Here is a 15,882-nt window from a genome sequence, read left to right as displayed (position 1 = left end):
AACTGTAGTGAAAAATGTACTTGCTTTCTTCATAAGTTTATCAAGATCTCATCAGGACAATGTCAAAAATCCTTTTAGTGAGACTTCATAGTGTGGGCTTAGTTAAATTTTCCTGAGATTACATGTAAACACCCAGTTAGCCTCCTGCTGTCAAAAATCCTCTCAAAACCAGTGGCTGCCTTCCTTCTTGCCACCATGAAGATTCCTCTAGTCGCATCAAGTCATTAGCTCAGGTAATCCACTTGTGGCCTGGTGCTTTGATTATGAGATCTTGGTCAGGGAGTCAGGACTAAATGAGCTTCAGCCGCACAGAGGAAGAGCTGGACAGTCAGGGTTCCATCCTTCATGAGGTCTCGGTGTTGATGTTCTAATCGGACTCGCTCACAGCGGTACCTGACCTGATCCAGACAGACCTGTGGAGAATGCAACTGAGCAAATGGCTGCTTAAATTCACACTGAAACAGCAGGCAGACAGCCAAACACCCAGGCCAGCTGCTACCGGATAAGCAAGGGTGTCACGTAAGTAAAAATCAGATTTTATTCAGTCAAATTGGTTGGTCAGAAAAACAAAACGTAAACTAACTCACTCTTTGGTTACTTAGCAACAACTTTCTGAGTAACTTGTGGTTACCTAGCAACAACCCGCTGAGTAACTGGCACAGCAACAGTTTAAAGTTTCACTACTGTGCCTCATAACTTACTTAAACTTTACTTAAAAACAAAAAACAGAGTGGATTGGAAACTGGATAAAACAGGAATGGTCACACCACTTATTCGGAAATATTTCAGATATTTAAAACAAAAAATTAATCAATAATTATCAATATCAACAGATTTGAAAAAAGACCGTCTTACTCTACGTTTTGATATTTGTGTCATCTTTAAGGCTTTTTAATACTGTTTAAAATTCATTTTGTTTTTGTTCACAAAGGATAAACATTTTTACAAAATTCAGCTTTAGATTTTAGTAGATTTAACCAAATCATTCCAATGTAAACATAAAACACTGCTTGTTGTCATCAGGCTCCCGGCAGGACAAAGGGAAGCTAGTTGCTTATGCCTCCTTTTAGTGATGTCTTATTTGTTTATCTTTTTAATAAGTGGGTCAATAAAGTATCTAGCAAAAATCATTTATTATTTCATTCATTGAACTCAAATAAAAGTCGGACATTTTAAAATACCCCATCTTTTTTTGTTTGTTTGTTTTATGTAAGGCTTCGTAGAATTGAGACAAAAACAGACCTGTGAGGCAGGATTGAGGCTAATCACAGTGGGAAGGAGCAAACCAGCAGTTAACAGGATTAAAGCATGAATGGCTTCCAGATTTAGCTCCTCTGCTGCTGAAATACTCAGCTATTATCTGAGACTTGGACAGAGGCAGAACTGTTTTAAAATAATGGAAAGAGGCTGTAATCTCTCTTGTAAATTATTCTGAAATGAATCAGCAGCTACATATTCATATGTTGGCAAGGAATTGGTAATTATTCTGATGCTGTATGTCCGTTTGTTATTGACAATTGTCATTGCTATTATGGGTCAGTACATTTTCTTGTCTTGTTATCAGAGTTAGTTTGCAATAATTATGTTTTTATGTAATATAACTTATTTGTTGGTTCTCTGGTGCAGTGAACAAGCAACATGTTTTTAATTACAAATTCCTGATAATTACTGAGTCTGTAAGTGATATATTTCATTAGACTGAGAGAAGTGATAGAATTAAATAAGCATTAACATCTTCCAAACAGGAAAGTAGTGGTAAGCTAATTATTTTGTTACTGTTTAAGTACGCACATGTTTTCTCTTGTCCTACTGGTTACTGTTTTCTTTGTTTTCAACATCCTGTTTGAAATAAATAAGTAAATAAATACAAGCTAAAAGCGTTTATTCTTATAGATTAATATGTGTGATGCATTTTTTACTAACTATCATGGTTTCTCTGGGGTTTGAACAGGAACAGTCATGGGATGTGGCGTCTCAAAGTCCAACCAGTTCCACAAACACTCCAGGAAAGGTACAACCATCAACATCAGTCCCCGGTTATTTAATTTAACAGAGGAAGATCCATGTTTTCTTCCATGTATCTAAACTGTATTTGTATCCATGGATTGTGCGTCTCTGTTTCTACTCTGCTGCCTCCAGCCGTCACCAGTAAGTCACTTCTGTTCTGCTTTTCGGGATAAACTTCTGATATTTGTAGAAAACTAACAAAACAGCTGTGTGTGGAAAAACTAACTACAGCCCTGTTGCTGTAGTTAGTTTGGGACGACAGGCAACTCCACCTGCTCAGCTACCTTACATAGAGTACTGGCATGCCTCAGGGCTGTGTGCTTAGTCCCCTGTTTCTGTTCCCTCTTCATCCTTGTCTACAAACCTGTTCATGGCTCCAGCTCCATAAATAAGTTTGAGGACCAGATGACGGTGATTGTTGATGAGGTAGTTGAGTAATGGGCTCAACTAGGTGTGGTCACTCCCCTTTGCATTAAATGGGTTAGAATTTTGTTGTACATTCAAGTAACTATGTTATCCTCTGTTTAAAAATATGATGGAGTATTAGGGTCATACTAAGAAAAAATAAAATAAATAAAATAACGAGAATAAAGTCATAATGCTATGAGAATAAAGTTGTAATAGTTTGACTGGATTCTTGTATTATTTCGACTTTAGTCTCATATATTTTTATTATTGTAATATTATGACTTTATTCTTGTAATTTATTATTTTATTCTCATATTTTTTTATTTTCTTAAGAGTGTCCCTAATAGTCTGTTGTAAATGCTATATATACCAAACATAGTTTAAAAAATTTTTGACTTTGCAATTTGACAGCTTGAAATTGGACCTCTGTCTCTTTAAGAAGCTTCTGCTCTTTCCAACACTTCATAACATCATCACAACAATGCTTCTTCATTATGCTGTTTATGACTGTTCTGTGTTGAACTGAGAAGTAATTTGTATGATAAGCTCAGCAGACGCACACAATCTGCAGATTTTTAGTATGGATAAATAAAGATTTGCTGCTCTAATAGTTTTTTTTTAAGTAAATATGTCTCATAGTGGATCAGCTGCTCCCTATATTTCAGCCATAAAAGCTGCTGTCCTGATTCAGCGATGGTACCGGCAATATGTTGCTCGGACAGAGATGAGACGGCGATACACCTGGCACATCTTCCAGTCCATCGAATACTCCGGAGAACAAGCCCAGATCAAGGTGAAAACCGCTGGAAATGTTCAAATTACTGAAAAACAAAGAAAAAGACGCAACACCTCATTCTTCACTTTACTTTCTCCTTTATTTCACAGCTTTATAACTTCCTCGGCTACCTCATGGACAATTTCACACCATCCAGCACAGAACGTAAGCTTTGTGTAAATCAAAAATATTTTTAAAATTCTTGTTTCTTCAACCAAAGTGAGCTTGAACTTTGTTGTCCTTCCAGGAAATTTGATCTCGCACATCTTCAGAGAGAATGACGTCTGTTGGGACTCGGAGTGGGAGCGGTACTTCTGCTACAAGAACATCGAGGTGCCGGAGGTTTACTCCGGGCCGCACCTCACCTTCCCGCTGACGGTGGAGCAGGCAGTCGGCCTGCTGGAGGCCTTCAGGAACAAAAAAGTAGGAACACAAACAGTGTTTTTATCTGCAAAATTATGGGGAACAGGTTTATGTCCTTTTTCTAAAGTTTTAATCTATTACTATATATACATCTCAAAAAATCTGATAAAATATTCCGGGTGATGCAGGAAAGGTTTAGCCACTCAACCTCTCACAGATAGCTGAGCAAAGTTGGTGGAATCAACTAACTCACTCACTCTTGGTTACCTAGCAACACCTTGCTCAGTCACTTGTGGTTACCTAGCAACACCCTGTTGAGTAACTGCCGCAGATGCAGTTTATGATTTCACCATCGTGCCTCATAACTGAGTGAAAACTACAGATAAAACAGGAACGGTCATGCCAGCAGTTTGGAAATATTTCAGATATATTGTTAAAATATTTAATCCAGTGTCTGGATTTAATAAGTTATTTGTAAAATTAAATGATATTTAACATCTTCTCACAGGATTTCTTGATAGTTTTTGTGAATTTCTTTGCAGTAAAAATTACTGATTTTGTGCTATTCCCACTTGTGTGTGACGGTAAATATGATTTTTTATTACTCGCCGCATTTATCACGGACATCAAGTAAAGCTGAGGCAGCAGTAGAGTAAAAGTAAGAAATACTTCCTCCTGCAGGTGGGAATTAATATCAGTTTTTGATCATTTTTGAGGAAAATTTGCAATAAACTCATGCATTAGTATGAAAAAGTACAGGGATTTGTCGGTTTAGAGTGAATTTCCATGAACAAATTAGAGGGACTGATTAGTATAATCTGGCTGTATAAAAATAAAAACTACTTAAAGTTTTACGGCTGTGGCAGGCCGGATCTGGCCCCTGGGCCTTCAATTTGAACACATACGCTGTAAATTATTTATACAACACACTGTCACATGTTTGTTGTCAGTTTTCCTGTAAAATTCCACATAAATTGCATTAAATAAATACATTTATTGAACGAATGAATTGAATATTTGGAACAAATATTCATGGTGGCGTTATTTTGCTGGTGTGTTTATGCATCTGTGTCTGCGGCCATGTTTTCTCACTCCTCTCTCTCCCAGCAGCAGCTGCACTCTCGCTACGTGCTGCAGCTGCTGCTGGAGACGTGGAAGCTGCTCCGCATGCTGCCAAACATCAACCGCATCTCCACCTGCCACAGCAAGGAAGTCACTATCTGCGGTAAGATTTAACAAATCTCTGATGTTTGGTAAATCAGACTCATGTTTTGGCCCTTTAAGCATGAGAATACTGTTCAATAAATGTGCATAAGAATAGTTCTTTTTGTATGAACAGATTCATTTTTGTCTGTCCAGGTGATTTGCATGGACAGCTGGAGGATCTGCTGCTGATTTTTTACAAGGTTAGATATTATAAATGTTTTGTCTGCTGATAATTCATACATTTATATTTAAGTTGGTGCACTCTGATCTTCTTACAAACTAATACAAATTTTTGGTTTAGTTTCTTGTGCAAATATCTTAGTACTCTATAAGTAAGACAAAACAGACTTCAGCAAAATATAGAAGCTTTTTTTAAGTAAATAATTATTTGATTAAAAAGTTCTAGTTCCACAGGCAGATTGTTTGACATATAACAAGACACTTTTCCCATGTTAAAAATGAAACTGTTAAAAATAATTTTAAAATAACTTTTGACCTTTTAAGACCAGTTTAAGTTAACTATTGCTTGCATCTAAGTTATAAGAAATATTTAGCTATTACATCGTCTATGTTTTTGCTAGAAAAAAAACAAACAAATTTTTCAAACATTCAAGTGGAAAATACGTTCAAGAAACAAACCACTTGTTGCTACCCGCAGCCTCTTTTGAATAATTCGTATCCTGACAACACGAGACAAATTATTAGACTTTATTTTTTTAATCCCATGTTCTTCTCTCTGCCAGTTTCACAGTTTGCATGCATGCTGCAGATTATCCATGTAATCCTACTTTATTTGCCTGTTTACATCCCAGAATGGCACGCCGTCCTTAGAGAAGCCCTACGTGTTTAACGGAGACTTCGTCGACCGAGGAAAAGACTCCATTGAGATTCTCCTCATCCTGTTTTCGTTCATGCTTGTTTATCCGCGTGACGTCTACTTAAACAGAGGCAACCATGAGGACCACATCATCAACCTCAGGTGGAAAAATATACACGCAAATGTTGGGGACTAATGGTATCAATCCGAGTGAATGAAGCCTCCTGTTTGTGTCTCTGACTTCCTTTGTTGTGTTTCCAGGTATGGATTCACCAAGGAGGTGCTGACTAAATACAAGGTACATTTTTATAGATTTTTCATTCAATCACTTAAACCTTTTTATGCAATATTATAAATACATTAAAAATGCAATCAAACAAATGATTCAGTTCCTATTTTAATTAAGAAACTAAGCATTTTATTGCCTAAAAATACAATACCACAGCTTTCTTTCAATTAGTAGCTCTGAACCAGGCGAAGCTAAATTGGCCATTTGAGGATTTTTAGCTAAAACATGTTTACAGACAAACGTATTTTGATCTTAAAAGCAAAATGTTTATATTTTTGTACCATTTTGGCTTAATTAATACTCTGAGGGTTTTTTTCAGTAAATGTCTTATTTCTTTAGTGTGAATACTGGAGTTAACGATTAATCGATTACTAAATTACTTGACAATTATTTCAATAATTAATCGTAATTAATCACAGTTAATTAATTGTTTCAGCCCTGATCTAAATTTAGTCTGAACCGAACTACGTGACATTCTGACAGCTGCTTCCTGTTCATGTTTCACCTCAGATTCACGGAAAGCGGATCTTGAAGCTGCTGCAGAAGATTTTCAGCTGGTTGCCGTTAGCAACCATCATCGATCAGAAGGTGCTTGTCCTCCACGGCGGTATCTCCGACACTACGGATCTCAGCATTCTGACCAAAGTGAACAGACACAATGTGAGAAACATTCACTTTTCGCTCAACTTAGATTTATCCACAGCCTTTACATTCACTCTCTGCTCTGTTGCTGACCCAGTATGTTTCAGCGCTGCGGCCTCCGAAGAGGAGGAACCACAGCTCAGCGGGCATGTCCATCGACATCGAGATAGACGACGACCTCTGGAGCACCAGTAAGATCTACCAGCGCCGGGCCTCCCTCACGTATCCCAAGCCGCTCGGACCGCGGGAGTGCTTCCACAACCGCTCGCTGCAGGACTTCTCGACCCGGATCAAGGCAAACATGGAGAACGAGCTGGAGAACAGCAAGAGGAGGGAAGTCATCCTGGCAGCGACGCTCCACAGGTCACAGCAGGACATTCTGTCTGTGTCCACCGACTCTGTGAGCAGCGACAACGCCAAGGACGAGTGGAGGCAGGTAAGAGAGCTGAGAATCTTCTTAGAAACTAAAAACATCTAATAATAATAATAATAATAATAATAATAATAATAATAATAATAATAATAATAATAATAATAATAATAATAATAATAATAATAATAATAATTTATTCGGTTTAAGCACAGACAGCACATCAATACCTCCAAAATGTCACCTGGCTTCTTACTATCCTCATGTTTTCTCAAAACTCTTGGCAGGATAAATGACCAATAAATAAGTTGACCAAAGACTTCTAAATACATAAACACAGATACAGCTGCAGGGCTAAAATGATTAATCACGATTAAGCGTTGTTAACTGATTATTGAAATAAACATCAACTAATTCAGTAATCAATTAATTGAAATAATTGTGATTAATAGTGATGCTTCCTCAGTCTGCATAAGCAGGTGACATTGAGATCACATGAAGCAGGGAGGACAACCGAAGGAATGTTAGGATTATATATTGCCCTTACAGCAAATTCAGAAATGTCTCCCCATTTTGTCACTTTACAGCCACAAACTTCAGTGTATTTTACTGACTCTGTGATTCTGACCCATAAATATACTTCAAACTAAACTGCACCAATTAATTGTTTTACCAGGGCTGAAACGATTAATCGTGATTTATCGTGAATAATCGTGATAAATCAATTTTGAAATAATCATCAACTAATTTAGTAATCAGTTAATCGTTACCTGGAAAATACCGACTCAAAAAAGACCAATTTCTGGAAGAACAGCACACTCAGAGCAGTAATTAGGCCCAAACTATGCAAAAAATATATCCACTCTGTAATTAAATAAAAACAAACTTCATTTTCTATATTTTACCTTCACCTGGTTCAAATTAGGTAAAAAAAAAAAACACTTATTTTTAGAATAAGTGACTCTGAAACATAATATCAGATCAGCCCAACTCTGTGTCGATGCTAAGTAAAGCAGAAAGGGTGGAGCTTTTCACATGTTGATGTTATAGTTATTTGTTTTTAGCAGCAAATGCATTCTTTGCTACAAATGATCAGGCTATGATGTTTCATATCGAAAATGTTTCTTTTCTTATTTAAAAAAAAAAAACTGGATTATTTAGTTGTATCTTTTGATGCATTTCCAATCTCTAGAATGTTCAATTTTTGTTATTTGATTAGTCGATTAATCATCTGAATAATTGATAAATTAAGTGATAACTTATATCATTGTAAGTTACAAACTGAAGAATGCTCCATGTGAGGCAAATTTTGACCCCCAACCAAGAGGGAACAGTTCACCTTTCAACCTTAAAGAACCACAAGGAGCGTTTCTTCAGGTTGATGTTTATGCATTACAACGCATCAGTTTCCAAAATGTCGCACTTGCATCTAAATTTTAAAAATCTCTGGAGATTCACAGACAAAAAAAGTGAAAGAATGGAGTTGGTCATTTTCCAGACGCAGATTTGTTTATTCGTCACATTATTCCACCTGAGATGTTTACATCGAAATTGTGTCAAGCTTACAAAGTCATGGTGGTCAGGGGTCATGACCTTTGTGCTCCAGTCTTCTTCCGATCACAACCAGACAAGCCGAGGCTTCAACTGCTGTAATCCTCGATAATCTTCATGCCGTGACTTCAATCTGCTTTTCAGGCTGACTGTCAGGATAGAAAGCTCAGCTCGATGAACAGCTGCTGCACCGTAATGTAAACGATAGACTGTAAAAATATGGAGAGAAACTTCTACATTTATTTTACTTGGTTTAGTTAATGACTGTCTCCTTTTAATCTCACAATACTTGTGAATGAATAATGCAGTAAACCTTTAAAATGAAGGTTCACCATGTTTCTGCACCTAGAAAGTGTCTGGAAATTAAATGTGACCTATTATGCTTCCTTGAACCGGTTAGGATATGTTTATGGGCTATCCAAAACATTTTTTGGACAAAATCATTTTAAATAATGAGATTTTAGTTCTGCCTATTTTTCGCTTCTTTTATAATGAGCTGTTTTAGAGTCTCTTGTCACTTTAAGTCCAAATAAGCTGCTGCTGGCCATACTGATGCGTAGTTATACAATAATACATCTTTGAAAAGCATTAGTAGAGCCTCTTGCACAACCAACAAGAATGCAACAAGCTGTTTCTGAATGGTAAGTCAACAACAAAGCACTCGTCTTTTCCAGCAGCCATTGTACATACAGCTATAAAACCAGCTGATCAAAGGTATTGCAGGTCTGCTTGAGTTGCTACGTTACGGGCTGGGCTGGGGATGCTAGGTAGCTGCTCAGTGCCTTTGATTATGACTGAACAATTTGGAGGGTTTTGGACCCAAACTGTGGGCCGTAAGACACTAATTTAATCAAATTATATCACAAAATGATTTCCAGCATTTTGTTCAACAGCTAAAAACAGCGATCAAAGACTTAAAATACGAGAGGTTTTTTGATTTCCTTATTATCAGCAAAACTGAGAGACATGTGTCTCTTTTGCTTTTAATTTGTGGATCACACATTCAAAATACTGTAAATTTTAAGGATGAAATTTATTTTTTATTATAAGAAAAGGAAAAACTCAACCTGCAAGGTTTGTCTCTTCTGGGTTACACTAATGGCCACAATGTCAAACCCAGTCCTGCCAGTGGTAGTTAACTGGTGCTTGATGGGATGTGTAGAAGAACAAGTAGAGAAATCTTTTGGATTATAAATACTATAAATACTCAGTCCTGCACAAACAGTTTTTCAATTTCATCTGATAAATTTTAGCTTTATAAACTTGAAAATATATCCAATAATTATTTTATTCATTATATTTCTCTTTATATTTAACAGTATATGAAATAATTAGCAATTAAATAGTGGCCCGTTTTTTTTTTGTATTTTGTTTAGCTTCTGCAGTGCGTGTCCAAAGTGTGGCTCGGGGGCCATTTGTGGCCCTTGAAAGGATATTGTTCGGTCCCTGACCACAAGTCAAGAGTGGTAAAAAATTTGGCCAACAAAACAGAAAACAATTGATGACCCCCAAAAAATGGAAATGAATGTTTTCCTTTTAATAAAGTCACCACTGGTGTAAACCATAGCAAATACAAATTATTATTTTTGAATCAAAAACCGTTAAACGTTGAATAGCTGAGTAATTCACCTCTTGTGAAAGTTTGTTTTTCGTTATAAAATTTCTTTTTGTGTGTTTGCAGATTCTGGACCTGCTGTGGAGCGACCCGATGAACCAGGACGGCTGCGTACCCAACGAGGTGAGGGGTGGAGGCTGCTACTGGGGTCCGGACGTCACCGAGGACTTCCTGAACAGACACAACATGCAGCTCATCATCCGCTCACACGAGTGTAAACAGGAGGGCTACGAGTTCTGCCACAACCGGAAGGTGAGATCAGGTCGACAGTTAGTTCATCAGCGCCCCACGAATCCTTCCTTTAAACACCAGCAGTGTCGCCTACTGAGCGCCTTCCCTTAACGTCTTCACCCAGGTCCTCACTCTGTTCTCTGCCTCAAACTATTACGATGTGGGAAGCAACCGGGGGGCCTACGTGAAGTTGGGTCCGGACCTCGTGCCTTATGTGGTTCAGTACCAGGCCAGTAGCATGACCAGAGAACTCACCGCCAGGCAAAGGTAGGAAAAATACCTGGAGTCAGACATGTCCAGAACAAATTACATGTGGAAGACGAAATGTAGAGATTTGATTTTCCTAATTTCAGAAAAAAAAAACCCATGTTAATCTACATCCAAACGCTGCAAAAACAAACTCTGAAAACGTAGTTTTTATCCAGATTTGTGTGCCCTTGGAATAAGGCACAACTGTAACTTTTTAGCAAGATATAGAAGCTTGTTTGGAGTCAATAATATTCCTTAGTATTGATGAAAAAGTTCTGATTCTTTTGACAGATTATTTCACTTTTGGCAGAAACATCGTGTTAACAGTGAAATAATCTCCTAGTGGAAAAATAACTTTTTCATCAATATTATTGACTCTAAAAAAGCTTCCATATCTTGCTGAAAAGTTACTTAGAAGTAAATTTTCTCTTATTTCAAGTGTACTAAGATATTTTATACTAGAAACTAGACAAAAAGATTTCATGTTTTTGCACTGAAGAAATAGGCTGGTAGACACAAAGTCGATGAAAATGCCACTGAAAAACATGACACTAGTGTTTCATAGTTGATATCGTTCTTTGCTTTAAGTATCTGAAATGCAACAAAACATGTGGAGTGAACTGGTGGCTAAGAAACACATTGTAAAGCATCTGAAATAGTTGCCAGAAAAGTGTTTCAATCTGATTTAATCTGTTTCCCTCTGTGTCGTTTGCAGCGTCGGGCGAACCGAACGCTCGGCCCTGAAAGTCCTGCGGGAGCAGTTGTTTGCGCACAAGTCAGACCTCCTCTGTGCCTTCAAAAAGTTTGACACAAAGAACACAGGTGTGTGGTGTTGGTTTTCACACATTTAGCCTCCGTCAGATCAGGTGATAATCTCAAAGTTCAGTGCTTTGTTTGAGGAAAATGTGAGCGCAAATCTTTTGTATCCATTGTCTAGCACTACAATACTTATTCAGGATAAACGCCTGTTTTTAATCTTTTCCATCAGTTTCATAGAAACTTTAGATGGAAAATAAGTGATTCCTTTCTGCCGAAGGAACAGTCCTGAATATGAGGAGGAGTAAATATGACGCACTGCAAGAACACAAAGTCTTACCAAGTATTTAGAGTTTCTAGTGCAAATATCTTAGTACATTAAAAATGAGACAAAACTAATTTACAAGTAACTTTTCAGTCTGTGGGATACAAACAATATGTTCACTACATGTTTTTAACAAAGTCATTTGTAGGTAATGAGATTTTAATCTGGTAAGTTTATTAGTCTATATAGTTTATGGTGCATTTTGAGCTCCTTTCAGAATGAGGTGATTTAGAACCTCTTGTCTCTTTAAATCCAAATAATCTGCTGCTGGCCACGCTCCCCAACTCAAAGTTTACACTCATATGTGAAAATGGCTGCAAGCAGATTCAATTATACAACCATAGACCTTTGAAAAACATTAGTAGAGCCTTCTGCACAATCAACAAGAATGCAGTAAGTGGATTCTGCATAGTAAGTCAACAGCAGAATACTTGTCTTTTCCAGCAGCCATTGCCAGCAGTTAAACCAGATGACCAAACAAACTAGAACTCAGTTTGGATTGCTAGGTAACGGCCATTGCCTGCTGATTGGTTACATTACATTTGGAAGGTTTTTGGAACCTATCCAGATACTCCAGACAATAAGAAATATTAACTTATTGCTAAAAACCCCCCAAAACAACTGGGTTTTTTTTTAAGCTCTTGTGTTGTTTTTTGACACCAAATCGGAAATACAAAAACATGCAAAATGTGAATTTTGCATAATAGGTCCCCTTCAATATTGATTAAAAAAAGTACTAGTTCCATTGGCAGAAAATCTGCTTATAACAATTGAAATATATATTGATATAAGTGAAATAATCTGCCAGCGGAACTAGAACATTTTCATCAAGTTACCTGTAAGTTAGTTGCATCCTATTTCAGTTGTTTTAAGATATTTCCACTATAAACTAGACCAAAATACTTGGTAATATTTTGTGTTTTTGTGGTGCAGCACATTCGATTCTAGTTTCTTCACTTAATTTCAGTCCCTTTCCTCAGATTCCTTGAAGCTTCATCATCATGCACGCAGAAACATTAAACAAGACGCAGATGCTGCAATGCTGCTTTAGTGAGGAGCTGAAGTATTCCTTTGACGTGAACTTTGACCTCCACCAGGTTTGGTGTGCCTGATTGACTGGGCCTCAGCGGTGGAGAGCGTTATGCACCTGAATCTGCCGTGGCGGATGCTGCGCTGTCAGCTGGTCACCTGCAAGACGAGCGACGGCATGATTAACTACTACGACTGGTTCAACGAACTCGCCATCAAAGGGCCCAACACAGACGTAAGGACACAGAAACGCAACTGGGACCAGCCAGTCATAGATCAACGAAGATATTTAAGATAAATTTTATAAAAAAGTTTTAGTAACATCATTAAGAGGAAAATCTGGAAGAAATAAGAGGCTGTAAATATAGAACGACCAGAAATGGTTCTGTTTTCTGTTTTTCTCTACCAGCATATCGACCAGAGCCTGCTGGAAACTTTGTACCGCCATCGCTCCACTTTGGAGACCATCTTCAGGATCGTAGACACAGACAACTCAGGTACAAGAACTGCACAGTTTAAATATGTATTCAGCATATCGAGACAAAATAATACTGTTTTTTTAATGCACTTTTGGTTTATTGGATGGTTAGTTTCAGGACTCTCTGTGTGTTTAAATCAGGTGTTAAAAGAATGGTAAAAATGTGGGCACATAATTAAATTTAAATTTATTTGGTAGATTTGACTTTTAAGACTAGATTTACATAAACAATTTGAACAATTCTGATTCTGAGATAAAATTCAAAATTCTTTTTTATATTCCTTTTAACCTCCCTAATTCTCCCCCGTCTAAATATACACCATATTAAGGCCATTGTATATAAAAAATAAAAAATTAGTAAATTTCTTAATCTCAGAAATTTTCTAGTAAAAACAAGGAAATGTCAAACTCAAACTTTTCAAACTCAGGCATTTCCAACTATTTAAAACTACAACGACCTTCATGCACTGTCGCAGAACTGTCAAAAATAATGCTCATTTAATTAAAATATTACTTGCTAAATTAATTAAAATATTACTTGCTAAATTTGTTGTTGTGCAGGTAAAGGAGAAATAATTCACAATAGTATTTTTTACTTGTTTAATTGGAGAGAAAAAGCAAAGTTGGGGACTTTAAACTTGGGAATTTGGTGTAAAAAGTTTGTTCACAGCTGGTTTAAATAGATTCTCCTGAGCCTCTGTTAATCCACAAGGAGCGTGTCAAAGAGGTTATGGCTTCCTGAGTCCTGACAGGGATTAACCCACTGACCTACTGCTCCCCTTCCCACTTCTGAACCGTCACAGTTTCACACCACCTCTCCAGCATCCTCTTCCTCCCACGGCAAATAAGGGCTACAATAGACAGAAAAAAATAAATGCATTCTGCCAAAAAAACTCAAAAATTTTGAAAATCTGCGCCTCATGCACACTGTACAATGTTTTTTACTTTTCAAACTCAGAAATTTTAATTTTCAAATTTCTGAAATGAATCTAAAAAAATTCAGTTTTTTTCTTGAAAATTAAAAAAAAAGTAGAAGAAAATTCTGAGTTCCTACAGTCGAAAATATGTGAGAAAACATTAGCAATTTTGGGATTAATTTCAAAAAGTTTTCAGACTTTTTGACTTTTCAAACATCCAAGTTTTTTTCTAGAAAATACCTGAGATAAATCTCAAAATTTCTGAGTTGTTTTTCCTATCAAATGTTTTACTTTTGGAGTCCAGAAATGTCTTTGTTTTTCCTGAGGTCAATCTAAAAATTTATTTTTTTATTGTAAATTCTGAGCTCCAACAGTTAAACATTTACAAGAAAAAACTTTTTGACTTTTCAAATTTCCAAGTTTTTTCTAGGAAATTTCAGAGAAGTCTCAAAATTTCTGTGATTTTTTTTCTTGCAAATTTTCAGGAAAAAAAGAAATATGTGAGCTCCTAAAGTTGTAAGTTTAAATTTTTCAAGTAAATTTCTACGATTATTCTAAGCATTTCTGTCTTTTTTGGTGGAAATTTACTTGTTTTTTCTTCAGTTTTTCTATCTGTAATGAGTATAATTTGACATCATGTTTTTGTCTTCCTCAGGCTTCATCAGCATGGAGGACTTCCGGCAGACGTGGAAGCTGCTCAGCGTCTACCTGAAGATGGAGATCACAGACGAAGACATCTCCAACCTGGCCGAGACCATCGACAGCAACCACGACGGCAGCATCGACATCGACGAGTTCATGGAGGCTTTCCGGCTCACGGACAAGAAGAGCCGCCTGGAGCGGGGACGCAGCATGTTCATGCACACGACGTCCGACCTCACCAAGCTGGAGAGCGACCCCAACGTATGACCCGCAGACTCAAAGCAGATGTGCAGCCGCTCGCAACCCAAGCTGCTTTGATGACGCACGCGTCGATGCAGGATGGCGCAGAGCGGCAGCTGCGTCAGGGATCACGGGGGATTAGGTGGAGCTCAGAGATCACCGTGTTTGACGGTGAAGGTTCATCTCAGCATGAGGAGCAAGAGAGACAAAAACAACACAGGAGACATGGATCATTTTTTAATAGCTACAAAACTGGAATAATGTGACAACTGCACTGTAATTAAAAAAACAAGTGTTAGACAATGAGTATGTGGAATCTTGCATTTCTTACAAGGAGAAAACATGTTTTTTTAAACAAATAGAAAATGCAAATGTACCCTTTACTGGCAACTCTTGTACATATTTTTGTAAATAGCTTTGAAATAAATGTATGTCTTATTGCACAACTATAATCCTACACTGAAAAATCAAACGTTAATTTGAGTACATTTAGATTTTTTTTAAATTATGGTTCCTTGAATAGATTAGGAAAGGTCTATGGCCCATACAAAACATGCTCATTACATTTTTACACAAAATCATTCTTAGATAATTAGATTTTAGACTCATCAGCTCTGCCTATTTTGAGCTCCTTTCAGTTATTTTAGAGCATCTTTGTCACTTTAAATCCAAATAATCTGCTGTTGGCTACACCCTTCGACTCAATGTTTACACTCACACTTTAAAATGGCTGGAAACAGATGTAGAGCTAGACAACTGTATGTCTTTGAAAAGCAGAAGTAGAGCCTCCTGCACAACCAACAAGAATGCAACAAGTGTTTTCTGGATGGTCAATCAATATCAAAATCAAACCATGATGGAGCTCCACTTGGGTTGCTAGGTAACGGGGTTTGGCTTGGCTGCGGTTGCTAGTTAATTGTGGAATGTGACTTAACAATCGGGAAGTTTTTGAAATGGCTCATTTTCCAGACC

At 37.2% G+C, this 15,882-nt stretch overlaps 1 protein-coding gene across 4 annotated transcripts; it reads left to right on the top strand.

The window, feature by feature from the left end:
- Nucleotides 1–119: 119 nt before the first annotated feature.
- On the top strand, nt 120–15,362 carry ppef2a (protein phosphatase with EF-hand domain 2a). 4 transcript variants are annotated; one of them, XM_081610823.1, is made up of 18 exons: nt 120–519; nt 1,952–2,011; nt 2,140–2,148; nt 3,081–3,208; nt 3,301–3,355; nt 3,438–3,613; nt 4,664–4,778; nt 4,913–4,959; nt 5,572–5,738; nt 5,838–5,874; nt 6,376–6,525; nt 6,605–6,943; nt 10,110–10,295; nt 10,399–10,541; nt 11,239–11,345; nt 12,702–12,868; nt 13,043–13,130; nt 14,684–15,362. In XM_081610823.1, exons 2-18 carry the CDS (start codon nt 1,960–1,962, stop codon nt 14,935–14,937), a joined length of 2,220 nt encoding a protein of 739 aa, XP_081466949.1. In that variant the 5' UTR covers nt 120–519; nt 1,952–1,959; the 3' UTR covers nt 14,938–15,362. The 4 variants fall into 4 exon arrangements, with proteins under 4 accessions (XP_081466949.1, XP_081466951.1, XP_081466950.1 ...); XM_081610824.1 differs by lacking the exon at nt 120–519 and adding an exon at nt 1,350–1,477; XM_081610825.1 differs by lacking the exon at nt 2,140–2,148 and having other exon boundaries at nt 121–519.
- The last annotated feature ends 520 nt before the right edge of the window (nt 15,363–15,882 follow it).

Source organism: Poecilia reticulata, chromosome 9 (assembly GCF_904066995.2).
Source record: "Poecilia reticulata chromosome 9, P_reticulata-male-v2, whole genome shotgun sequence".
Lineage (NCBI taxonomy): Eukaryota > Metazoa > Chordata > Actinopteri > Cyprinodontiformes > Poeciliidae > Poecilia > Poecilia reticulata.
This window is presented reverse-complemented; position numbering and strand designations above follow the sequence as displayed.

Bases quoted from the DNA above. Each gene is read 5' to 3' on its own strand.
- ppef2a (XM_081610823.1), top strand. From the start codon at position 1,960: ATGGGATGTGGCGTCTCAAAGTCCAACCAGTTCCACAAACACTCCAGG. The intron at 4,960-5,571 runs GTTAGATATTAT...TTTACATCCCAG, and splicing joins TGCTGCTGATTTTTTACAAG to AATGGCACGCCGTCCTTAGA. The intron at 12,869-13,042 runs GTAAGGACACAG...TTTCTCTACCAG, and splicing joins TCAAAGGGCCCAACACAGAC to CATATCGACCAGAGCCTGCT.